The 23657-nt window shown below is 36.0% G+C and overlaps 8 protein-coding genes across 8 annotated transcripts; 3 read left to right on the forward strand and 5 right to left on the reverse strand.

Annotated features, from left to right (window-relative positions):
- The first annotated feature begins 100 nt into the window (after window positions 1-100).
- Window positions 101-1920, forward strand: LOC135789548 (uncharacterized). Its single transcript, XM_065299437.1, has 2 exons — window positions 101-545; window positions 1198-1920. Exons 1-2 carry the CDS (start codon window positions 338-340, stop codon window positions 1809-1811), a joined length of 822 nt encoding a protein of 273 aa, XP_065155509.1. The 5' UTR covers window positions 101-337; the 3' UTR covers window positions 1812-1920.
- Window positions 589-2584, reverse strand: LOC135789551 (uncharacterized). The gene is made up of 2 exons (XM_065299440.1): window positions 1937-2584; window positions 589-1118 (listed from the first exon to the last, which is right to left on the reverse strand). Exons 1-2 carry the CDS (start codon window positions 2185-2187, stop codon window positions 638-640), a joined length of 732 nt encoding a protein of 243 aa, XP_065155512.1. The 5' UTR covers window positions 2188-2584; the 3' UTR covers window positions 589-637.
- On the reverse strand, window positions 2584-3015 carry NP15.6 (NADH dehydrogenase [ubiquinone] 1 beta subcomplex subunit NP15.6). Its single transcript, XM_065317316.1, has one exon. It carries the CDS (start codon window positions 3013-3015, stop codon window positions 2584-2586), a length of 432 nt encoding a protein of 143 aa, XP_065173388.1.
- A 143-nt stretch (window positions 3016-3158) lies between these two features.
- On the reverse strand, window positions 3159-4211 carry LOC135789552 (coenzyme Q-binding protein COQ10 homolog A, mitochondrial). The gene is made up of 3 exons (XM_065299442.1): window positions 4050-4211; window positions 3911-3994; window positions 3159-3844 (listed from the first exon to the last, which is right to left on the reverse strand). Exons 1-3 carry the CDS (start codon window positions 4088-4090, stop codon window positions 3382-3384), a joined length of 588 nt encoding a protein of 195 aa, XP_065155514.1. The 5' UTR covers window positions 4091-4211; the 3' UTR covers window positions 3159-3381.
- Window positions 4212-4370: 159 nt separating this feature from the next.
- SrpRbeta (signal recognition particle receptor beta) lies at window positions 4371-5546 on the reverse strand. Its single transcript, XM_065299439.1, has 4 exons — window positions 5312-5546; window positions 5092-5258; window positions 4759-5030; window positions 4371-4705 (listed from the first exon to the last, which is right to left on the reverse strand). Exons 1-4 carry the CDS (start codon window positions 5442-5444, stop codon window positions 4495-4497), a joined length of 783 nt encoding a protein of 260 aa, XP_065155511.1. The 5' UTR covers window positions 5445-5546; the 3' UTR covers window positions 4371-4494.
- Window positions 5547-5729: 183 nt separating this feature from the next.
- Window positions 5730-6798, forward strand: mRpL4 (mitochondrial ribosomal protein L4). The gene is made up of 3 exons (XM_065299438.1): window positions 5730-6164; window positions 6221-6488; window positions 6541-6798. Exons 1-3 carry the CDS (start codon window positions 5831-5833, stop codon window positions 6755-6757), a joined length of 819 nt encoding a protein of 272 aa, XP_065155510.1. The 5' UTR covers window positions 5730-5830; the 3' UTR covers window positions 6758-6798.
- Window positions 6511-8575, reverse strand: LOC135789546 (uncharacterized). Its single transcript, XM_065299435.1, has 3 exons — window positions 8450-8575; window positions 7108-8156; window positions 6511-7049 (listed from the first exon to the last, which is right to left on the reverse strand). The coding sequence occupies exons 1-3, from the start codon at window positions 8501-8503 to the stop codon at window positions 6800-6802; spliced, it is 1353 nt and encodes a 450-aa protein (XP_065155507.1). The 5' UTR covers window positions 8504-8575; the 3' UTR covers window positions 6511-6799.
- An 11279-nt stretch (window positions 8576-19854) lies between these two features.
- Cyp18a1 (Cytochrome P450 18a1) lies at window positions 19855-23475 on the forward strand. Its single transcript, XM_065317558.1, has 5 exons — window positions 19855-20517; window positions 20582-20970; window positions 21036-21198; window positions 21263-21527; window positions 21802-23475. The coding sequence occupies exons 1-5, from the start codon at window positions 20154-20156 to the stop codon at window positions 22196-22198; spliced, it is 1578 nt and encodes a 525-aa protein (XP_065173630.1). The 5' UTR covers window positions 19855-20153; the 3' UTR covers window positions 22199-23475.
- The last annotated feature ends 182 nt before the right edge of the window (window positions 23476-23657 follow it).

Raw genomic sequence — 23657 nt, forward strand, 5'->3', positions numbered from 1 at the left:
ATCGGCGAGCCGGTCGAAGCGACCTCGTGCCAATTCACAGTGTTGCCATCTGTAATTCTAACCTAGGGAAGTTCCCAGTTTGGAAATAGGAACCACAATGGGAACTAAGACTCCCCGCACACTACAAACTTTTTATCGGCCGATAGTTTGGTCGGGCTTATAACCAGTATGAAGATGTATGCAAGTCCGCATACTACAACGATTTTGTATCGGCCGATAAACAAGTTTGATGTGCTACCCAACTGCGTTCAAACTAAACTATCGGCCAACCAGGCCGACTGCGATATCAGTTCGCTCCGAGTTTTGGTGCTGAGTGATTGTGCATTTTGTTTTCATTATGTCGCAGCTCAATTCTACTGCATCGCTGGTTATGGAAACGTCCATTGTAAATTTAATAGAAGAAATTGAAAAAAGACCCGCACTTTATAAAAAACAATTAAAAGAATATTCTGATATAAACGTAAAGAAAGAGTTGTGGGAAGAGGTTTGTGAAGCGGTTGTTCCTAGATGGAATGAACGTAGTGCCGAAGACAAAATGAAAGAAGGTACGTAACTATTTATTATGTACATATACCTAACACAATAATCTTGCTTTGAAAACAAAGTTTTATTTTAATATTTAGGTATACATTTTTATTTATTTACTTACATAAACATGTTCATCATCATAATTGGGCAAATACCTGCCGGAGGGAATATTTAATCGGTTCTCGGAAAGTCGTTTACCCATTTCAGATGTTTTAAATATTTCTGAATCACTAGCCGTTCCATAAGAACCAACATCAATGTATACAAATTTATAATCTGCGTCAGTCCAAGCCATTAACACACAAGAAAAGAACTTTTTGTAGTTAAAATATGACGATCCGGAATGTTCTGGCTGCATCATCCGTATGTGCTTGCCATCTATTGCCCCAATAATATTTGGAAAATTTGTACGACTATAGAACTCGTCCGCAATTTTAATCCAGTCATCATGTTGTTTTATGGGCATATACAGCGGTTGGAGTATGTTCCATATTTGCTCACATGTAGTTTTCGTAATATTTCGAATGGTTGAAGCTCCCATTAGATAATCAAAGGACAACGTATTGAAACTTGCTCCAGTAGCCAAATATCTGTATAATATTAAGTAAATAACATCACACATCACTTTTCTATGTGGTTGCATTAAAGTGTATTGTATTTTTTTTTTAGGTCGAGAGGTGCAAAAGAAATGGGCTAATTTACGGACTTGTTTTCGCCGAGAGTTGAATGCACAAAAGAACACAAAGTCGGGACAAGCTGCGATCAAGAGGCGTAGATATGTCTACTTTGAGCAACTACTATTTTTACTTTCATGCGTAGAAAATAGAGAAACGGATAGTAACCTGACAGAGGAAAATTCTCCAGAAATTGACGAAGATGATGACGAAGTTGGTCCATCTACTTCTACACGTATCCCTAAGCGGAAGAAGAGGGCTAATTTACCGAAGCATACGGATTTAGATGAAGCATTATTGAAAGCCCTAAATGAACCGCGTGTTGACGAAGATATAAATTTCGCTTTATCTCTTATCCCTTCATTACAAAATTTAACCGCAGAAGAAAAACTCGATGCTAAGATTGGTATTCTTAACGTTTTTAAGCAGATAAGAATAGCCAGGCAATCTACTTCTCAGTCATCATGTAACAACAATATATTGCAGCATCGAGGGGTTAACATCTTGTCACCACAACCATTACAGGCGTATACAACTACTTCAACTCCATCTCCCATATCACCACAGACAAACATTTCCTCACCAGGCAATTCCAACGATACACCTTAGTGTTACTTAAGAAATTATTCAGATGATTCGCAAATAAACGACTTGTAAACAATTAATTGTTTAAACACTTTATGATTTTGTAATTTTAATAAATAGTTAAATAAACAAATAGTGGTTTAATTTACCGAATAGTGACGCTCAATCTCTCCTCCACAGGTATGAAGCTAGTTATGGTCATCCGATAAAATGTGAAAAAATTTTTCGGGAAATCCAGTAGTTTTGAATGCATCGTGTAAAATTTTCCATTTAATAACCTATCACTGTGGATGGGATGCACCCAAAACTCTCGGACTCTCCTCTTGATTTTTCTCCTCCGTTGTATCAGAGCAATGATAATAATATTTCTGGACAATATTGTATTACTATTAACTTTCATTATGCGACCGCTCTCTTCAACGGTAGCTGACAAAGTAAAAGTAGTCGGCCGACTGTTGTCTAGTGTGCGCACTCACCACAAACCCAACTGTTTAGTTGGCGTAGTGTGCGCGCTCACAGCCCAACCCGATCAAAATATCGGCCGATAAAAAGTTTGTAGTGTGCGGGGGCTCTAAATGTATCATTTATGTTATGTTCTGTAACAATATGAATATAGGATATAAATGGATGTGTAAATTATAAAAAAATCAAATTAATTCTTGTTCAACATGTACTCAATGTTGAAGTTGACATTCCCCAAATTAAATTATATACAAAGTCACTATTAGTTGTACATGTCCAACTTTAATTAATTAACATCATTCTTTACAATTGATTCCACAATTTGACTATAAATTTAAATAATGATTTCAGTGTCACCTAGTTCTTCATCAGATGGCAGTACAATTTTGCTTGGGTCAATTAAATCTTTGCTTATTAAAGGAAGTCCTGCATCTTCTCTTCTCCTCAACTCCAAGAAGGCCTCACGTTGTGCCCAATCGTGCAAACTGTAGTCGGGAGCATAACTCATTATAAATCCACCGAAAATCAAGCAAACGGTGACTGCGGCAAACATTACAGAATGCAATGCATTCAGATCTGCTTCCTCTGATTTCTTGTCAAACCCATAACTGATCCAGTTTTTCTTTGCTTTGGTCTTCGTCACGGTTTCGGTTACTTCAGCTACTGCGCTATCTGCATTCTTCTTGGATGTAGAAATCAATCGTTTGTTGATTTGTGGCAGTAAACGGCGCAAAAATGCGCTCTGAATGCGAAAAACACCAGCCATTCTTAAATACTTGGATAATCTGCGGTTATGTTTGTGAAGTTAGTTATGTCATAATTTCAGAGGGCAGCAGCGTACAGACGGACTTGCTTCTGAGTAATTTTGTAGAGCAGTGAATTTTAAAATGCTAGTTCAAAAATGAAATATTTACAACAACCAAAATAACTTTATTTAATACATATCACATATTAATATGTACATTTATATACAATTAAAATCTCTGATAAACAAGTTAAAGAAAGCAATACAATATTTTTCTATGAGATTTATTCTGTTCTTAAACCAATATCAATAAAAATTAATCTTTACCTCATTGTCGTTTCTTTTGCATATATAATTAACTAAAATTTCATATTTATTGGTCTAATGTCAACTAGCTCTATGTGGCGGAGCTGTTAAGCTATAACTAGGTACACTTTCAGTTCCAAAACGTCGTTTAGCCTCAGAAATGAATGCCCATTCCATCTGCTGCACCAACTTCTCAAAAAACATTTGTGCAACTTGAGAATAAATCACTGATTTAAAGTCAAACCTAATGTAGAAATCCACAATGCAAGTTTGGGTATTACTCTCAAGGCCTGGTGAAAACTTCCATGTAGTTTCTAGATAATTGAACAGTGTTCCATCTCTGCACTTTGCACTGACAAATTGTGGTTTTATCAACTTTACATGAGATGTGTAGCTCTCAATTATTGGTGGAAAGCCTATTTCTAATGTGGCATGCAGATTGTTTTCATACTTTTTGAGTATTTTTGATTTGGTGCAGAATGGAACAAATGATTGATAGTTTTTTACATCTGAGACTACAGAATACATTTGAGCTTCTGAAAATCTGTAAAATAAATGCAAAAATAAAGTAAATGGGTCTAAGGATATAGTCAATATATAATATACAAACCCTACTAATTTTCTAGCTTGATATTCTTTGCTAGTAGACTGTGAGAACAAATTGGCAGAGCTGTTGATGAGTATTTTGGAAGCTCTGAAAGGAGACACAATTAGGTTACTTTAATAAAAGTATGCTGAAGAATGAGTACCTGCACAGATGGTAGGATTTATGAAGTTGAACAATGAACATTTTCTGAATTCTACATCATTGTACTGATAATTTAGAGACAATGAACGATGAACGGATTCCTAAATCCGTATGATATGAACTTTGGCAGATGAATGATTTGTAGGGTTATGTTAAATAATATTTCAAAATTTTGTTGTAAAAATACTTTTTATTTATAACAAACATATCATAAGATCCGTATAGAACACACAATAGTAGAATTGAAGCATTTTATTTATGAAACAATAGGAAATACTTTAGTTTAGCTGAAACTGTTATTTCTTTTAAAAAAATCGCTTCCTTGTTACACAATAGCATCAAATTTATAGAAACAAAGGTAATAATGATTATACCTATAACATCAATTTAATACATTCAATAAACATGTAAACATGCAACAATAAATTAAGTAGATGCTGGCATATTTATACAATTTGTGCCAACCACTTCTCAACATCTACAATATTGCACTCTTTATCATCATTAGTAGCATATGCATCAGCAAAATCAATTTTATATTGTGACATGGCAGCAAAAGTAAATGCTTCATCTTCCTCTCCAAGTAAAACATTTGCACTCTTGGCATTTGCATCAAGTGATTCCAACTGGCTGGACTTTGTCAGTTTTAAAGTATTCCTAGAAATCAAATAATCAATAATATTTAAAGCAGAGCTAATAGTTCAACCTACAATTCCTTCTCAAGCAATGTTTTAATTGCTTTTGAGTTCTTCACCAAAGGTTGATCCTGTTTATTGCACAAAATTAAAATTGCAGGACTGTTTGAATAAATGACAGGGTCAGTAAGAATGTTGTAGAAAAATTCTGCCACATCCTTGATGTCTTTCTGTACATTCTGGGAGTCTATAACATAAATCAGTCCTCTGGTTGTTGATTTATGCAGGTCCAAAAATTGTCCTCTCAGTCTCTCATGACCAGGAATATCCACAATCTTTACTGATTTCTATACAAAATTATAATAAAAATTACCAACTAACTTTCTTAAACAACCATATCATGCTTACCGCATTAATGGCATATTCATCAATATTTTCTTTGATGGATGTTTGTGTTAAAACAAACCTATCATGAACCAGTCTTGTGTATAACAGGGTTTTACCACTGTCACACAAGCCAGTGATGAGTATTCCACGCCTTGACGACTTCTTACGTTTGTAGATTATAAACAGTACTGCAAAATCAGTTTTATGAGGCAATTGTATAAATGAAATATGTTTTACTCACCTAGAGTGATAAATATAACAAAAACTGCTATAAGAATGGGTAAATAGTTTGCTTCTTCGACCGTTGCCGATGGTTGAGGCATTACTGGTGGCGAGCCAGGTGTCTTTTTATTCAATACTTTTGCTTTATCCATAATTAATTTTGCACGCACAATTTTATCATGTCACGAAGCTGCTGCACTTATTTTCTGTCAACGTTACGATGGAAACACAGGTTAGATTGAACTGCGTGGAACTTGTTTATTATTTTGACAAGCATGCCGCGCCAACTCTAAAGCCACACAAGCAAATGTAATTTAATCAATGAGAAATTGATGTAAATAGGACACAAACAGTTTACGATAATATTTTCTAGTATTTTTTTCATATATCGACATAATAGAAACTTGTTGGTTGCCTTTTCGAAAAGTTCGAATATTTTTCAACACTTTGTAAATGTCTACTCACACATGCAAAAAAAAATCTTAACCTCTCTTTAGCGGTGCCTTAAAATATCGCAATTGATAATAATTGTACAAAAATGTTGATGAATAAACTATCGAAATGTGTACCAAACATAAAGACCGCAATAGCTAAACCATTCTCGAGTTTAATCAACATAGATCATCCATTAGCAGAGAATCGTTTGAGCTATGTAGAACCTCGTCAAGCATGGCTAGAAAACTTTGATACCATTGATGAGAAAAAACTTGGTATCATTAACTTACATCCAGAGATATTTGCAGCTCGACCACGGATTGATGTAATCCATCAGAATGTAAGATGGCAACAGTTGTACAAATTTGTCAGTTTTGCAAACACCAAAGTTAGATCAGAAGTTAGAGGAGGTGGAAGAAAACCATGGCCCCAAAAAGGTAATACTATCATTAAAGTTTAAGTAAATCACAATGTTATGACATTTTTAAACTAGGAATGGGTAGATCAAGGCACAGTTCAATCAGAAGTCCACTCTTCAAGGGAGGTGGTGTTATCCATGGCCCTAGATCACCAACCCCTCATTTTTACATGCTTCCTTTCTATAAAAGAGTCCTGGGACTCACAAGCACTTTATCTGTAAAACTAGCACAGGATGATTTGCATATTGTGAATGATCTTGAATTACCAACTGATGAATATACATTTTTGGAAGAGATGGCTAAAAGCAGAAATTGGGGACCATCAGTCTTATTCATCAATGAGTAAATTCCACAAACTAATTAAAAATTATTTATATTAATGTATATTTTTTAGTGTTGACATTATGCCAAGAAATATAACCGTTGCTACAGATATCATCAAGCACATGAATATCATGCCAGTGTATGGCCTCAATGTCTACTCCATGTTGAAGCATGACACTTTGGTTTTGACCAAATCAGCAGTTGAAACGCTTGTTGATAAACTACTGGTTGCCATCCATAAAAATGGAAAACAAATGGAGGAGAAGTTTAAGCTTAGTCAACAATAACTTAATTTAGTTCTAGTACAATAAATCGAATAGATTCTAAATTTAGTTTATGTCTTGACTTATCCAGTTTCCTTTTGAATCCTGTATGAATAACTTTGATTTGGTTTTCAACTCACTTAACTGAAGTTGAAGATTCATCTTAGCTACAGAATAAATAAAATTTTGCGTCATGATTTCTTCATCGCCTGATCGAACTTCTACAACCCGTACTCCCCAAGACGATTGTACTACGTTGTGTAATGAATCGAATGTTAATGTGAAGGGTAAATCGCGTTCATCAGGAAGGAACCACCTACATGTTCAAATAAAGTGTTACAATAAATCTAAATTTGTTTACAAGTAATACTCACTTGTTATATCGTAAAATTTGTGCGCCACTTTTATGTAAAGCAGTAGAATCCGTAATCCCATGCGCTCCTCTTCTTTGGTCAGCTTCCACAGCATCAACACTATCAACTAAAAATATATCTCGCACATCGTCGAATCCTCGACTCATAATTCCGACCTCTGCATGTCCTAAATTAAATGTATGACAGAGTTCATGAAGGACTGACCCTAGCGTTGTCGAATAACAAGTGCCAAACGTCCCACGATAATTACTATCATCCAATAGTTCCTGTTTATTTATTGGTGTTTCATCTAGGAACGCTTTGATCACATCCTGGAGTCTTTCTGGCCATGTATATAAACATGCAGTATGAAAAACAGCAAGCCCTCCACGTCCCAAAGCAATATATTGCTGTGTTATTTTTATTACCTCTTGATAATCCATTCCTTCCTTATAAAGTTCTCCATGATATTGCATCCCAGAGAGAAATGCAATATGTTTGATATCTGGACTTCCATATTGTGATTTTTCAATTTCGCATGCCAGTTTGTGAAATAATTCACTTGGGTCTATATTATGAGATTCTTCAATGTTTATTTCACTTTTAAATATCTTTGGTTCAGTCAAATGAAATGTAAGATGCTTTTGATGTGTTTCGTAAAGTTTTTCAGCGAGTATTGTTTGAATAAGTTGGCAGTTAAGTTGTAGTTTTTCGATTGCCACTGGTGGATTATTTGGTTGTCCTGCAGGCGTTTGAAATGAACCATCATGCCCTTGGAACACCACATAAAGTGGAGTAACGTAGCGTCTTTTATTTCTTGGCACTTCATATATAAGTTCAAAGTTTATTGTTTGACAGCAGTAATTTAACGATATAATATTAGAGCCTTCTTGTAATTTAACCAGCGCCTTAAACGTGTTTTTTGGGCTAACTGAGTAGAATTCTTGCTGGACGATTATATTTTGTTGGCTTTTTATACAATTTTGATTTGTTACGTATCCCTTTAGTAATACTATTTGGTATGTGACTTTTTCGCCAGATTTGTAGTTTGTGACGCGCAGGATATGCTCCTAATTTTTAAACAAACAAAATAGAAAATAATCTTTAATTAAACAGTTGTTAAACAATTAAATTCATAGGAATTGTAAGCAATGGCTTTGCTAACTATTTTATCCTTGTAAAGCTTCAATGCAACTGCGTGAAGATGCCGCTAGTGGTACTAAAAGCTATTATTTTCGTGAATCAATAACTAACCTACAACGTTATTTGTTTATAAACCAAATTTGCGATCTTTCGATAATATTTTTGGATTTCTTTATACAGGTATTGATTAATTGAATATATAAAATCATTAGGAACGTACCTTATTAGTTTTGGAAATTTTCTTGGTTGATATATCACCGATTTGCACGTTCATTTCAACTTTTCAACCACCGTTCAGAAAATTCAGAATATTGAACCCAATACAGGGTATTCAATTAAATATAAATTAATACAAAATAAAATGGCACAAGTTGTAGGTTATTAAATTATTCTACAAGAAAAAATTGAAATAACACAAATTTAATTTAAATAAATTTATTAATTGTAACAATTCTGAGTATCTCATTTGCTAGTCTGAAGGTTAACACATTTTAATCGCCATTTGCATTAATCATCGATAGTTTATTTTATTTATTTTATGTCTATCCCTCAGGGACCAAGCAAATTTCTTGTGATGTTTTAATCGTTTCGCTCTTACGCACGGTTTCTGCTAGACATCTACTTTTCTTGCTCGTGAACACGCAGACAGCATTTAACGATAATCCGTCTACTAAATTAAAACGTGTTGCGTAATTGTACGTCTTTCGTTCTCTGTAGTTTCGGTAAACAATGTCAAGGCAATTGGCTAATCTTTGCTGATTGTGTGTTGTAGTTGTATTGTACTGCTCATGACAACAAAACCAAGAACCAACATGAATTGCAAAAACGAAATTTTTTCGATTGCGTTGAAACAAAATAATAAATTTTATCAATCGCACGTGGATAAAATAATGAAACCATTACAAGCTGACATCGTTTCGGGAACTAATTAATTTACTAGTGCGGAATTTTATCCACTTAAAAGTGTTATTAACCCCAGAATAAGTTTAAAATTTTAATCAATTAACACATCTTCGATTACGATTTCGTTATGCGAATGATGAAATGTAATCAATAGCTTAATATTAACATTTGCACTCAATACACACACTTCCACGCCGGCAATTGTGATAGTTGCTCGTGCAATAAAAATGGGTCAAATATAAACGGGTCATTATTTACAATCACAACTACAAATCAAGTGCAAAGTATCAAATGATGTTAAACATCAAATAGTTGTTCAAGTTAAATTAACATAGTCATATCGTAGTATATTGGTGAATAGTTCAGAATTCATTCATTAATATTGTTGAGGGCAAGCAAATATTACACTCTAATTGATAATAGTAATTTTAGAACTTAATGCGAAACGAAACGATTGCGACGTCAATTATTTCGGAGTGTAAACTATCATCGGCTAAACGAATTGTTATTACCTATTTAACCGAAAACAAAAAGTTAAATTTATTCAATAACCAGATGAAGAATGAAAAAAACGTGCCAAGGTCGACAGATAATTAACCGATCTGAACACGTTGACTCCATTCGTTTGTGTCACTTCGAGTACGTTGCAAAATTAAAACACGCCTAATATGAATATAAAAAATGCAATTTTAATCATTTTTGCTACAATGTAAGCCATATTAAAACCTACATATGTTTATTTTGAATTAAATTCTATCTCTACTCTTCGTTTGTGTGGGGAGTCGATGTTGATGCAAGAATTATCATCGTCCAGAGGTCTGTCTAGCCAATTTTTTGCGAGTCGCAAAGCATTTGTTCATTTATCATTTCTTTCAGGTAGACTCGTCATCTCGTGTTATTCGTACGCTTATCCTCGCGTGTAATTACGTAAATAAGCATAAAATCATTTTGTAAATTCAGTGCCGTGTGCCGTTCGTCGCGACGAAACTCGCGTTTCTTTCTTTTGTGCGGGTTTTATGACGCGCCGCGCAAAAAACTTCCTGGTCAGTTATGGGATGGTTAATTTTCGTCCTTTGTATTTCGATAACAATTTTCGGCCAAGCCGTGCAGGCGCGCATTCGCCTTGCTCTCTGGTTTTTATTTATATTTCACGTGGAGAGCACTTACCCTACAAGATGGTCGTGTTTTTAATGCCGTTTTAAACACATATTTTCACGACTCTAACCAAGACTAGGTCAACAGGCGTGCATCAGGCCCTTACCTATATTTCTCATAAAAACTTTTTTACGATTCCAACTGTTCCGGCCGAGTCCGAGTGTGCTAAATAATCTTGAACTTTGCTTCTCATAAACTTTACTGCCACACGAGTTAACAATGTGTTCGTACTTCTTTAAGTACCTACATCTTCAGAATGTAGGGACTGGTTGCTATAAAAATATTGCTGCAATATAAGTCAACAATCAGACAATAAATACCTGCGATTTTGTTTGTCTATTGTGCATATTTGGTAGCATACCATTTATGATATGTTAGGTTAAGTATAAATTAAGTAAACACCGAAAGAAAATGAAGTTAATAACTCAATTAGCGCAATAATTACTTTGTTGGAGTTACAATAATGATTAATATAACAACATTCAATTATTTTTTTCTCCTGCGGTCAATACAACGCGCTTGGGATGTTCTGTTGTTGTTTATTTACACCCGCAGCATTAAAACGGAATTCCGAAGTCTGGCGTGCTTTACCAGTCAAGTAATCGATGATTATTGCTGAACGCTGCATTGTGATTTCTCAAGTACAAGTTCAAATCGCACAGCGTGTATAAGTAAATATTCCATGCTTCTGCGATGCGCATTTTCGTCCAGGAACTCAAAATTATCCTAAGGTTAATTTTACTCAACACAATTAAACGTAAAATGAAAGTAAAAATTACTCAAAAGAAAAAAACTTATATCAATGTCTGATAATGATTGATATTAGAAAATCGTAGACATGTAAACATTGTAATAATTTAAGCAAGTAATCTTTATTACAGCATTCTATTCTATTTAAAGCACTGCGGATGTTTTTCTCGAAGTAATACTCTATCGATACGAGGGTCATTACCATGGGCATTTTTTCCGAGTTCGAGGACAAAGTTTTGTTTGGATGTTGTCTTGCGCTCCTCCTGCTCGACGCCGGCGCCGGCGTGTCTTACTATTAGTCATCTATATTATTTATGTCTTGTTTACTGCTCTAATATAATTCGTGCCGCCGTTTACATAACAAGTCATAGACATGGCACGATACAAGAGGTCCTCGTGAGGATGGGATACCACGATCATCACACCACCGAGTGAGTGAGTTCAATCGCACCGAGAGCGTTGTTTGTTGTTTTGATAATATTTACTTACTAAAACCTGGGTAAATGTCCTCCGCTAATTCCATTTCATTAGTTACACATTTTTTTTATGTTTCACTCACTATTATACATCGCAAATGTTTTTTTTTGTTGTCAGTTCGCAAGTTGTTTACACTTTTATTTATGGCGTTTGTTTGTTTGTTTACGTTTATTCTTCAATCAAGAGCACATCGTAACGTATGATGTATCGTAACTGATAAATGGGTTTATAATAAAATTCTTGGGAATTGTTTGTTTTGCAAGGAAATTAAACGCGTCCGAGACAACGGGAAGATGTGGAGGAATGAAAACAAGTGCAAATTTCGTTTCTTTTATTTACGTTCAATGCAAAACAAATAATAATCGATGAATAACAATACTTCGAGGTGAATGAACAACTGATTGATATTCATCCTACCGCCTTTCGCGTATGTTGGATAACTACATTATCTTGAGTTAAATTAGGAGGAGATAGAAAATGGTTTACGTTAATGGAGTCTAAAAATAAACACATAGTACCTAAAGGTGCAATGCTCCTGGAAGTTGGTCGGGAAAGTGGTTGGAAGTGTGCTCCGTATCGTCACGTAGCAGTCGGCGGCACCTTACACGATGGCAAGGGTATCATCTGGCCGGTGGCGTCGTGGCCGTGGCCATCAGACACCCGGACCCGGGTTGCTTGAACCGGCCGTGCACAATCGCAACGAACGCATGTTTACGTACTCAACCTTAACTCGCATGGCAACTTCATATTGACTTTGAACGCTTTGAGTTAGTCTGGAACAGACCAGAACTAGAGGACAAGAAAGTTGTTTACGCCAACGACAATGCCATCTTTAATTTCCATGAGATTATAAATAAAAATTATAAAATCCTTCTAGTTGCTTAATTTTTAATATTTTTCAACTTACTGAAACAGAGAACGCTAGAATAAATCGATATTCATGAAAATTTAAAGTAAATATGCGAAAAATTACTGAAAACCGATTCTAATCGGTTGATATTTCGCACTGTCAAAGTGCAAATTTTAGCCGAAGAACAAGCAGAGGTCAATACACTGCAATATTTATTGTGAAGCTCAATAAATAATAATTATGCGTATCATAATACAGTCGTCCGTCGCGAGAATTAAAAAGAATGCGCAGTGCGCGAATAATGACAAAATATGATGTGTGAATGTCACGCACGGAGTAGGCGTGCACACATAAACACTGAAGTGCAATACCCGATAAGAGATTTCAGCCAAATCATTACGAATCTACTACTATGCGCATATACATATATACAATACATATATATCGAATTCGGGTGCAACGACCTGCCAAGCACATTCTTTGTGCATTCATTTGACAAAGGTTAATATTTCGTTGATAGTGATATTAAATGGATGATCCCGACCCACCAAAAAGTTCGACGCTTCTTATCGCCGCCGGCGCGCTGTTAATTGCATTAGCGTGGACTCGGAAACATGATGCCAAGATTCGATCAGATAATATCAAATTAAGTGCATATTTGTACAATGTACACAATAGTTTCACTGATATTGCATAATTTCGGTGGAAATATTTGGTCGAAACTGGATCTGAATGAGGACTAATGAGCTTTACGCGCCCTAATTATGCTGTTAATTGGAAATTAATGAAATTTTAAGTCTTTTTACAAACTATGGATAACTCTAAGTCGATTCACTTTCTAATTAAAACAATTTGTAAGTTGTAAGTGAGTGCGTTTGATGGCACTTGAAATAAAGTGTGGGAATTTAATTGCGCGTCATTTTTATGACCATCAACGAGTATGCAAAGATTTCGTAACCAGTAATAAGACAACCGAATCAATTACGAATTGTTTCGTCAAGAGACACTTGTCTCCAGATATTTCGACACCGTTTCGATAAAATTCCAGTTTTTGTAGTTCTTGAAATAACTATTGATAACTTAGGAATTTCGCTTCGCAATTGATGTCGGCACTGTCAAATTTACAAACAGAAAAACAACAAAAGTATTTTAAAAAAAACGTAAACACGCTGGGAAAATTAAAAATTAACGAGTCTGACCTACGTCACGGCTGCAGATATTATTTTCGCATGTTTTTGTTTACATCGGCTTCTTCTCGAAGGAATGTGTTGCGTTACGTGGAAGTTGTGATGCAGACGGTGGAATGAATCATAAATTTCGACGATCAATGAAGCCAGAATGCAGTAACATAATGAAAGCTGAAAATACACATTTAAGATTTGTAGGGGCTATATCTTTTGATACGTTTGTTTGTCGGACATCATGATGATGAAAATACGCGATCATAAAACGGTGTGCATAAATCATCAAGAACCGTTTCGCTGTTAATTGAATCTGCAGATGCAGCGTGTCAAACAATCGATGCACAAACAGCGCAATATAATTATTGCTTTTGACGTCAAATGTGCTAAATTTCATGCAAATAATAATAACATTAAAAAAATGTGTGTACGCTTAATTTGAGAAAATTGATTATAATTGATTATATTCGCTTATAAGTATGTAATTATATTGATTTATAGTAGAAACATTTTGAAACATTTCAATAGATAGTGGTTTGAACTGCATTTGGAGCAAACGAATCAGAGAGGAAGAAAGGTTATCGGCCGATTAGCTATTTCGCACTGCTGCTGCGCAATTCTGATCCATCAATACTGCACAAGTGCATGGAAACAAGATATTACTAAATAAATTCACAACAATTACAAGACTTCCTAAAAAAATCAATAAAACTTAGCAAAAAAAGCAAAAATTCATGCAATTTCAATTCAATTTGATTTGGATTATATCATATCATAGCATAATAGATATCATTGTTACAGTTTGCTGTGTGCTCATCGTATGATCACACTATCACCAATAATATTTATTGCGGATAAATAAACATAAATCACGAAATATGTACAACATATCCTAATTTCGTTGTTCTTCATTCGCTGCGATTAGATAATCCGCCTGCACACAAGCATAACGAAACCATTATTTGACAGCCGGACGGATTGCACATTTGCTTGACCGATGACGTTTTGTTTTTATAGCAATTCCCTACGACGTAATGGTTTATCGCGCAAGATTAATGTAATAACTGTGATTAGAATATTTATCGCATTGCTATGCATTACTTGTGCTAGGCCCCAGAGAGATCTTCGTCGTGATCATTGCTTATACAACTGGAAAATACTTGCTTGATAATAGAAACGCTAAATATAGAAATATGATTGCATTTTTTACGTTGCAAGTGTTCACTTCATCAATGTCAGGCAGGTAGTTCAATTTGTTTCTTCTTGCGTCGATAATATAGGTAAAGGTTAACGAATGCGACCTATTTACAAATTATTTATTTATATAGTTGTTTAGAACCATTTGTATGGTCCGTATCATGTTATATCATCAACATGTGGTTGATTGATTATTGTAAAATTCCATATGAACTTAATGGGTTTGCCTTGTCAACATGTTTGTCTAAATTTTCGATAGTTAATAAATTCTATAGAGTAGAGTACATTTCCATTGATAAGAATTTCATTAATGAAATTTTCGGATTCATTGATCAGTGATCCGGGACTGTATGTAATGAAAATACAATGTAAATTTGCAAGCACGTCTATTATTGACTTCATTGTCATTACACTTGTTACGAGTGCAATTAATAAATGAGCGCCGGCCATAAAAATAACTGGCTGTAATACCTCGAACCTAGAAAGATGGACGTTTGTCGCACCATATAATATGATTAGCTCACCGTTTCTGCATTCATTGAAACAATCACGGAACTATGGCTATTATTAGATATGTGCAACCTCCAATCAATTTCTTGTGAGCTTACATACGCAGCAATCAAACAAATTGTTTGTCATTTCATTAATATATGCAGCGTTTGCATTCAAATAGAAGTGAAAACTTAAGAATAATTAATTAACACTAACATTTTGAGATCAGCAACTTTGATTTTTGCCCATTTGAAGCTTTAATACATGAAAACCATTAAACCAAATACGTCCATCCAAAAACAGATAGATGCTATAATAAATTGAATAATAATATCAATTAAATTAAGCTTTTAGAGATAATAAGTAGCTCTGGCAATCGTGTTGTATATCATTTAAATAATTTAATGGTTTTGATTTGAATACTTGCTATACTCGCCCAGAGAGTCGCTAACGGACTTTACAGGTTACAATAACGTCTTCGGAGGTAGATATTGGATGTTGGACAAATAGATGAATGTAATTTTGATGCACTAGGATTTGGTAGCGTCTTGTAGCGCCGTGCAAAAGGTGCAAGAAGTGTATCCACCGCCGCGACGGTGTGTGCATGAATTCGGGTCAATCGGTTCCTTCCTTAGGCCTTGACACAATCTACCAGAGTAGGTACCTGTCGATTGTGCGTGCGGCAGTGTTGCTGCTTTTTCTTTCTCTATATCTTTTTATGTGTGTGTTTTTTTAATTTAATTTTTTTTTATTAATTTTTGATTCGCATTTCTCGCCTGCTTCATCACCAATTACTAATGCTTCTGATGTTGAATTTATGATTTCGAATGTGTCAAGCGCGGTCACTCTTGTATGTTGTATGTATTTTTAAAATAAAACGTCGTCATCGGTTCGTAACGGTGGGCACGTTACGGCAGGTTAGGGATTATTTTTGGTTGCTGGCCGGCTGCTGTTGCTGGTGATTTTTTTTCGGTTCGCGCGGCGATCGCGTCGGCGTGTGCGTTGGTCGCGTTGGCCGCGCGCGCGGCCGGTTCTTGTTCTTCTGCGGCGGCTTGCGCGCTTGCGAATATTTTTTTTACACGCGTTTTTAAGGTTACTAGGTCCACGAATGATCGTTCTCGCCTTTTTGTATTTATCTTAATTTGCTAACACTTACCTTAGTTACTCACGCATTTTTTGGCGTGCAGATGTACGCATGATTTTTTTGACATCTCTAATGATCAAATTAGAAAATTTAATACCTGTGAGGTCAAATAATTTCATTACAAAAGGAATACAGACCAAGTGAATGATAATGACCAAAAACATTTATGAATATTGTAAATCTTTCTTGAACATCAATAGTATTCTAATTTTCTATTGTGTAGAATCCAAATGGAAAACCCTTTTGTCCTACTGCCCAAGGGCAAAGCATATAATCTTTCACATTCCTAGCAAACAAAATTCTTGGAAAGTTCTGGAAAGTTTTCTTTCTTAGGCCGTCGAACTCACAATCATAATCAAGTCTATTGGGACCCACCGAGGGACGAGTCGGTGTGCTCAGTAAGCGCCCGAAATGATGAATACATTTTTGTCAAGTGGTTCACGTAGATCGTAGAGGGTGAACGACCTCTCAACAAATGCTATCTCTTATCCATCGAGCAACATGGTCTGAGTTTTGGACCCGAGTTCAAATCAGCCGGATGCGTTTTTTCAAGGCTTAAGTTGCACCACACCACAATTCCAAGGGTGTTGGTGGTAAATTACCTCAGCTGCTATAAAAACACCCTATGAGAAATATTAGCCCACAGATATTTTGGACAAATACAACGTTTTCAAAAAAAATTCCCACGTTTTTTGTACCCAAAGGGTTGTTTTTTGTGGGTATCCTAATGAGCATCGGAGAAAAAATATCTTTGCTAGATTCCAAGTCATCTTTTGGCTGGTAAACGGAAGGTCATTGACCCTATAGTAAATATTATATAAGGGTTTTGCTGGGCGTTCCCAACCCAACCCAAACATAATCTAATGTCTAAAATACCTCACAGGTTCTCACATTCAGAAGAATTCTTGGAAAATTTCAAACTAACACAATTTGTCCTCCAAAAAAAGAACTTCAGAAAATCATGTTTGATTTAGCTTATTCAACTCCTGTCATAATACAATTGATTTATACCTCAACGACTGAAAGAAGTTGATATTTGAAAGTAGTGGGTGTCCCATGGTTTTATTGGTAGGTATACCTGTGTATAGTTCTTTTGCATACCACTGTACCACCAAAAGCAGTCGAAAATGAGAGATGCGCGCACGAGTTCTAAAAATAAATTCGCAGGCGCATGTAGGTTAAGCTTTTGTGTTGGGCAACTCGCGTTAAGTTAAGTTTGCGGCTTAATACATTCGCCACTCTTGTCTCTGGAGAGTAGCGAGGTACGAAGAACATGCGAAACAGTCGTTACCAGCCGTTGCGTACTAATACTACTAATAAAACTACTAAGTACTCTTAAACCATTGTAACAAATGTATCTAATACAATCTTAATAATGTTTTATGTCATATTTATTAGAATAATTAAAAATTTATAGTTTTTAATGGGACAAATTAGCAAATTGAAGAAGATTCCTAACCAAAATGCGTAACAATTTCGCCCGCTGTTAAAATCTGCGTCGAAACGCGTCCGAAGTCTGCGCTGTTCCAAAAAAACCGGATTTGACAACCTTCAAATGGACGCGAAACGCACTTTTTAAAGACAATAATTTATTAGCACGCGAAGATTAATTAAACATTCATTATGGTAGCAACAGTGTAAATTAATCAAATTAGATTGATTTTTTTTTTCAAAATTTTCCAATAAAGAAGATATCCTAGGAATCTAATCACATTGGAAAAGTTTGCCACAAATGCACATACAGAATCTGAGTGTATTTATGGGCGCATGTTTTAATAACGAACGTTGTGAGACGGCGTGGGCTTTCTTATTGTGCAAGTCAAAGTCAGTCATGACCATGATCCTACCCCTGACCTAATGCTCTGATTTCTCTCTCCGAGAGCGCATGCATACACACATGTATCGATTCGTTACATGTGTGTTTCTATAAGAACACACGGCATGTGCTCAGACGTTTATTAATTTCTACAAGCACACACACACACATCCACAAATCCAGATCCACACGGCGTTATAAATAAAGGCACCAATTTTCCCAAACTCATTCATTCCGACTTTTGTGTTTCGCGTGTAAGTTGGTAGTGCATCGCTTGGGATGCGTTGCGTAAGTGAGGAGCAATTTCATCTTGATGATGATCGATTAACTGCAAGATGGACGCTACGCTCCACGCCATCACCTACTAAAAATCGCGCTCGTAAAATTTTATTCACTGTAATCAGTTTTCGGAGTCAGCTCATAATTGAAAAATTATTCATCATTAGTGAAACGGATCAATAAATATACCAGTAATTAATTCATTAAGCCTGCAATAGGTTGTTGTTGTCTATCAAAAACAAATCAAAATGATTGGTATCTAAATGCTGGATGATTCGGTTAATTTTCATGATGGGAAAGAGTGGCAAGCAAACATTTGACGTTAATTTATTGACAATTGTTAATTGTTGATAGTTTGATAACAAGTGGCGTGTGTCTCATTCATTCACTAGCTCACCTCTGGATTATTGTCGCGTACGTGTATGCAGGCCATACATTAACACATCACAAATTGCTCTATGGAATGATAGAGTAAGTGACGTAATCGTCGAACGCAATGAAATCAGTTCACGCATTATACGCACTCGCACGTGCTTACTAGGGAAATACGCATTTGCAGGCGCGTACTTCTTATCACCGGCCAATGATTAATCGATTTCAACAAAAAGAAATAGGCGAAAAATGCCGCGCATTTAATTCCTTTGTTGTGCACACGCTCAAAGTTTAATTTTGTGATTAATTGAGCGCTAATTTGTGCCACATTAATAAAAAATTCTTTTGCGTTCATAAACTTAGAATAGTTGGCTTATATTTCAGTTATTGCCGTATTCAATTTCAACGGTGTGTAATTTCAATGTGGCCTGTAAGTTCACTAACTGCAAAATGCACAATTAAGCGTTTGAACTACCTTGACACTTAAAAATTGACAATATCATGAAAATTCAACACCTAATTATGCAACAATCATAAACAGGATTGTTTCCGTGTAACTTAATCTGCACTCGACACATGCGCATTAAATGCGATTAAAATATGTAATAATAAATTATGTAATAATGTTACTCGTATAAAGATTAAATGCATTGTGCGCATATTTAACATACGTAATAGTTATGAAAACGTAAATGTAAACTAGGTTTATAGTGTTAAAGACGGTAATAAATCTGTTCTGGTCATAAATGATTCTATTTTTTTTTCTGTGTGTTGTTCATACGCACCCTCGCATCTCCGGACTCATCTCGTCCCGCCGTCCGGAACGAGAGTACCAGAGAGTACTCAGCGCTGCGCGAGAGCTGCGCGCCAGCCACCTCGAGAACGTTTTCGTTTCGTCGATTTCTGTAAAAGTGGGGAGTTGCGCGCTCGATTGGGCTATCGATACCGACTCCGCCTCAGCGCGGCTTAAGTCATATACTTGACTAAAGTATATAAGGTTTTGATTCAGTGTGATGTAGCATTGACACTCATGTATTCAAAGAACGCTGGTTGAGAACGCACCACGTCTCTCAACACGCAAGTTTTATTTTCACAACGTACAACAACTCTGAAAATTTTTTGGGAAAAATTTTTAGAGTTTAAAAATAAGTAGAATTTTTTAAATGGAACACTGAACAATTTTGTGCGCCCGAACACAAGTCGAGAGAAAAATTGTCGGCGCCACGCGAAAAGATAAGAAAAGAATTGTGCGGCGATAAAAAGAAGTAAAAACAATTTATAAACAATCGATATTTGACTTGAACGAAAATGTTCACGTTTTGCGCGCAGTGGTTGTGGGGTGTGTGTGTGCGTGAGGTGTCCGCATCGATGCTGGTGGTATTCTTCACTGTACTGCTTCTGGTGAGGTTATTGCAAATCCTCACCGAGGTGTACAGTCTACCGCCTGGACCATGGGGTTTGCCGGTGGTCGGCTCGCTGCCGTTCATCAAGAGCGACATGCATCTGTATTTCCGTGACTTAACACATAAGTACGGATCGCTGTTGTCTACTCGTCTTGGGTCCCAATTGATCGTTGTAATCAGCGACTATAAACTCATCAGGGACTCGTTCCGCAAAGATGAATTCACAGGACGACCAACTACTGAATTTACCAATATTCTCGGCGGTTACGGTAAGTCTCGATTTTTTTTATTTTTAAGAAAATTAAATTAAATTCTGGTAATTTGGTTATTCAGGTGTGATCAACACCGAAGGTAAATTATGGAAGGACCAACGCCGGTTCATCCATGATGGTCTGCGTCACTTCGGTATGTCTTACATCGGTTCCCGTAAAAATCAAATGGAAGATCGCATTATGACTGAAGTAGAAGAGTTCCTCAACGAATTGAGAGCACAAAAAGAGCAACCTACAGATGTCAACCCAGTGCTGGCTGTTTCAATCTCCAACGTGATTTGCGACATTATCATGTCAGTTAGGTTCTCGCACAACGACTCGAGGTTCCGCAGATACATGGATCTCATCGACGAAGGTTTCAAGCTGTTCGGCTCGATGAGTCCTGTACTCTTCATTCCCATCCTCAAGTATTTGCCTGGACTCCAAAAGACCAAACTGAAAATTGAACAAGTAAGTCGAATTTATTCAACTTAAAACAATTATTCTGATTTCTAACACTCTGAATTTTGTTACAGAACCGTGAAGAAATGGCCACATTTTTGCAAGAAACCATCGACGAGCACAGGAAAAACTTTGACCCCAGTAACTTGCGCGATCTTCTCGATACCTACTTGATGGAAATTCACCAAGCCACTGAGGAAGGCATAAACGACAAATTATTCGAAGGTCGTGATCACGGTAAGTCATCAAAAAATTGTCACAATTTCAAAATTATTAACGATTGTATTATTTTCTTATTCAGATCGTCAAATGCAACAAATTATGGGTGATTTGTTCTCTGCTGGTATGGAAACGATCAAGTCTTCTCTTCAATGGGCTGTGCTCTTCATGCTGCACCATCCTGATGTATTGAAAGCTGTCCAAGAGGAACTCGATTCCGTTGTTGGCAGACAAAGACTACCAAAACTGGAAGATATGTCGTATCTTCCGATAACCGAATCAACTATGATGGAAGTTCTTCGCCGTTCCAGTATTGTACCGATGGGAACCACGCACGCACCAACAAAGTAAGCATTATCTCATACCGTAATTGGGCAGACACACTATTTTTGTCAAATTTGCGCGGCACCTGCGAAAAAAGTGAAAGTCGAAATGGAGAACGCGAGCGCCACACACACAGCCGACGCTGAGTTCAACGAACCCGTTCAAGAACCAGACGGTTTCTCAATTAAATTAAGTAAAACACAATGCCCGCCGAGTTCACAAAAAAAAAATAGCGACGCGTTACAACACACGTAAATTACCGTAGCTAAAAGTGCGTGTTTTTTTGTTTTGTTACAGAGATGTCCTCGTCAACGGCTACAAGTTGCCACAGAGCGTTCAGGTCGTCCCATTGCTTCACGCTGTTCATATGAATCCAGACCTTTGGGATGAGCCGGAAAAGTTCGACCCTTCTCGTTTCATCAACAACGAGGGTAAAATCATCCGACCAGAGTACTTCTTACCATTCGGTGTAGGCCGCCGAATGTGCCTGGGTGAAGTACTAGCACGCATGGAGATCTTCCTCTTCTTCAGCTCCCTGGTGCATTCATTCGACTTGTCCGTACCTGAGGGTGAAACACTCCCGAGTCTACAGGGCAACGCGGGAGTCACCATCAATCCTAATCCGTTCAAAGTTTGCTTCAAACCTCGCCCGATGGTATGGGACACCGTGTTCAGGCCGGCGGGCAGCTATTGAACAATTCGGTAAATGTTCTTCTTCTTGACTTCAGTCATAGGACAGCAAGAAGTATGCAACCATTTACAAATCTAATGCACGGTGACTGAAAAGATTCCTCAATCGAAGGCGAAGAACAAATTGGCTGTGGCACAAGGAATCAATCCATTTTGTACATTTTCACATTATGTAAGTGTACCATATATTTATCGTTCCATTCCACACTTTACATTTCACGCAAAAGATTGAAAAAAAAAACAGAAAAAAAAAAAGAAGTGAATATTTTGGGCGCTGCGTAGCGTGTTCGATCTCTTTCCGAGTATATTCGGCTGTGCAAACGTGTTCATACATACTCGTTTAGTATTTTACTAATTTTAATTGATTTTGTTTGTTTTAATTAAGCATTACTCGAAAACCCATTTCAGAACGTTCGATGTAAATCGTTCTAATGTTAGTAAAACAATATATAAAAAGTATAACTAGTCATGATTCAACTAGGAAAACTTTGCCAATCTAATAAGTAATTTATAGTTCTTTTTTTAGTAAGTATTACGTATGAAATTAAATAAACGAAAAAAGACCAACTGAGAAATAAAAGAAATTTTTTAAAATTGAACTCGAAACCCGAAACTTTTTAAACTTTTAACTTGTAAACTCGTAAACTTTATATATTTTATTATTTCTCTTCTAAGTGTTAAGTGTAAGTGTATATAAATGTCATTATCAAGCGTTTTATTTCTTGTTGGCTTAACTCTTTCGGTATTCAGCCATTCATATTGCATGCTTGGCGTTGTGGCGCGTCGAGCAATGAAATTCAAAGTATCTGGTATTATGCATTCACGTAGATCGTGTGTAATTTGTAATACAAAAAGTAAATGATTGTCGGTGTCGTAATTAGATTTGCAACAAATCGCAGTATATTACTTATTTGATCATCTATGTGTTTTATTTCGGTAACAGTTTATTAAACGCTGTCGGCATCAATTTGCTTATCATAAGTGCGAGCAATACCGACATATTCATATATTATGCATATTGAAATATTATTGGATCACCGGCGAATGAATAACCCCCATGGGGTTTCTTTGTACATTCCTTTATTTTTATAATTCATTTGCAGAAATGTATTTTGCGCTTTTTTTGCTATTACAATTATGCTATCATAATTATACATTAGTATTCTCATGTTTTTCACATGACATGTGTACACGATTATTATAATTACTATTATCGATTAATATTATTTGTAAATTTGTTATACTATTTTTAAATACATAAACCATGTCAATGTTATCAAAGTTTTTTTTCGTAATATTCTCCTATTTATTTTATTTCAGCCTGTAAAATTTCCACAATCCCTTTAATTTTAATTCCTCGTTAAATTGTCTGCCATTCAGTATATTGCAATGTAAATATTAAAATTCATTTCGGACGCGACAGAATCAACAATTCACTTATTACGCAAAGACGTAACTAAATA

This window comes from Atheta coriaria, unplaced genomic scaffold (assembly GCF_025399875.1).
Source record: "Atheta coriaria isolate IRGN ID8LTWV9N9 unplaced genomic scaffold, Caltech_Dcor_3.1 hic_scaffold_3_pilon, whole genome shotgun sequence".
Classification (NCBI taxonomy): domain Eukaryota; kingdom Metazoa; phylum Arthropoda; class Insecta; order Coleoptera; family Staphylinidae; genus Dalotia; species Dalotia coriaria.

What these genes read in the sequence shown, in the direction of transcription:
- LOC135789548 (XM_065299437.1), top strand. Translation starts at nt 338, where the DNA reads ATGTCGCAGCTCAATTCTACTGCATCGCTGGTTATGGAAACGTCCATT. An exon ending in CGAAGACAAAATGAAAGAAG is followed by an intron (nt 546 to 1,197) that starts GTACGTAACTAT and finishes TTTTTTTTTTAG; the next exon opens with GTCGAGAGGTGCAAAAGAAA.
- LOC135789551 (XM_065299440.1), bottom strand. Translation starts at nt 2,187, where the DNA reads ATGAAAGTTAATAGTAATACAATATTGTCCAGAAATATTATTATCATT. An exon ending in AGATTGAGCGTCACTATTCG is followed by an intron (nt 1,119 to 1,936) that starts GTAAATTAAACC and finishes AATATTATACAG; the next exon opens with ATATTTGGCTACTGGAGCAA.
- NP15.6 (XM_065317316.1), bottom strand. Translation starts at nt 3,015, where the DNA reads ATGGCTGGTGTTTTTCGCATTCAGAGCGCATTTTTGCGCCGTTTACTG.
- LOC135789552 (XM_065299442.1), bottom strand. Translation starts at nt 4,090, where the DNA reads ATGTTCATTGTTCAACTTCATAAATCCTACCATCTGTGCAG. An exon ending in AAATCCTACCATCTGTGCAG is followed by an intron (nt 3,995 to 4,049) that starts GTACTCATTCTT and finishes GTCTCCTTTCAG; the next exon opens with AGCTTCCAAAATACTCATCA. An exon ending in CAAGCTAGAAAATTAGTAGG is followed by an intron (nt 3,845 to 3,910) that starts GTTTGTATATTA and finishes TTTATTTTACAG; the next exon opens with ATTTTCAGAAGCTCAAATGT.
- SrpRbeta (XM_065299439.1), bottom strand. Translation starts at nt 5,444, where the DNA reads ATGGATAAAGCAAAAGTATTGAATAAAAAGACACCTGGCTCGCCACCA. An exon ending in ATGAATATGCCATTAATGCG is followed by an intron (nt 5,031 to 5,091) that starts GTAAGCATGATA and finishes AATTTTGTATAG; the next exon opens with AAATCAGTAAAGATTGTGGA. An exon ending in ACATTGCTTGAGAAGGAATT is followed by an intron (nt 4,706 to 4,758) that starts GTAGGTTGAACT and finishes TTTGATTTCTAG; the next exon opens with GAATACTTTAAAACTGACAA.
- mRpL4 (XM_065299438.1), top strand. Translation starts at nt 5,831, where the DNA reads ATGTTGATGAATAAACTATCGAAATGTGTACCAAACATAAAGACCGCA. An exon ending in AAAACCATGGCCCCAAAAAG is followed by an intron (nt 6,165 to 6,220) that starts GTAATACTATCA and finishes TTTTTAAACTAG; the next exon opens with GAATGGGTAGATCAAGGCAC. An exon ending in TCAGTCTTATTCATCAATGA is followed by an intron (nt 6,489 to 6,540) that starts GTAAATTCCACA and finishes TATATTTTTTAG; the next exon opens with TGTTGACATTATGCCAAGAA.
- LOC135789546 (XM_065299435.1), bottom strand. Translation starts at nt 8,503, where the DNA reads ATGAACGTGCAAATCGGTGATATATCAACCAAGAAAATTTCCAAAACT. An exon ending in AAATTTCCAAAACTAATAAG is followed by an intron (nt 8,157 to 8,449) that starts GTACGTTCCTAA and finishes TTTAAAAATTAG; the next exon opens with GAGCATATCCTGCGCGTCAC. An exon ending in CAAATTTTACGATATAACAA is followed by an intron (nt 7,050 to 7,107) that starts GTGAGTATTACT and finishes TTGAACATGTAG; the next exon opens with GTGGTTCCTTCCTGATGAAC.
- Cyp18a1 (XM_065317558.1), top strand. Translation starts at nt 20,154, where the DNA reads ATGTTCACGTTTTGCGCGCAGTGGTTGTGGGGTGTGTGTGTGCGTGAG. An exon ending in CCAAACTGAAAATTGAACAA is followed by an intron (nt 20,971 to 21,035) that starts GTAAGTCGAATT and finishes ATTTTGTTACAG; the next exon opens with AACCGTGAAGAAATGGCCAC. An exon ending in ACCACGCACGCACCAACAAA is followed by an intron (nt 21,528 to 21,801) that starts GTAAGCATTATC and finishes GTTTTGTTACAG; the next exon opens with AGATGTCCTCGTCAACGGCT.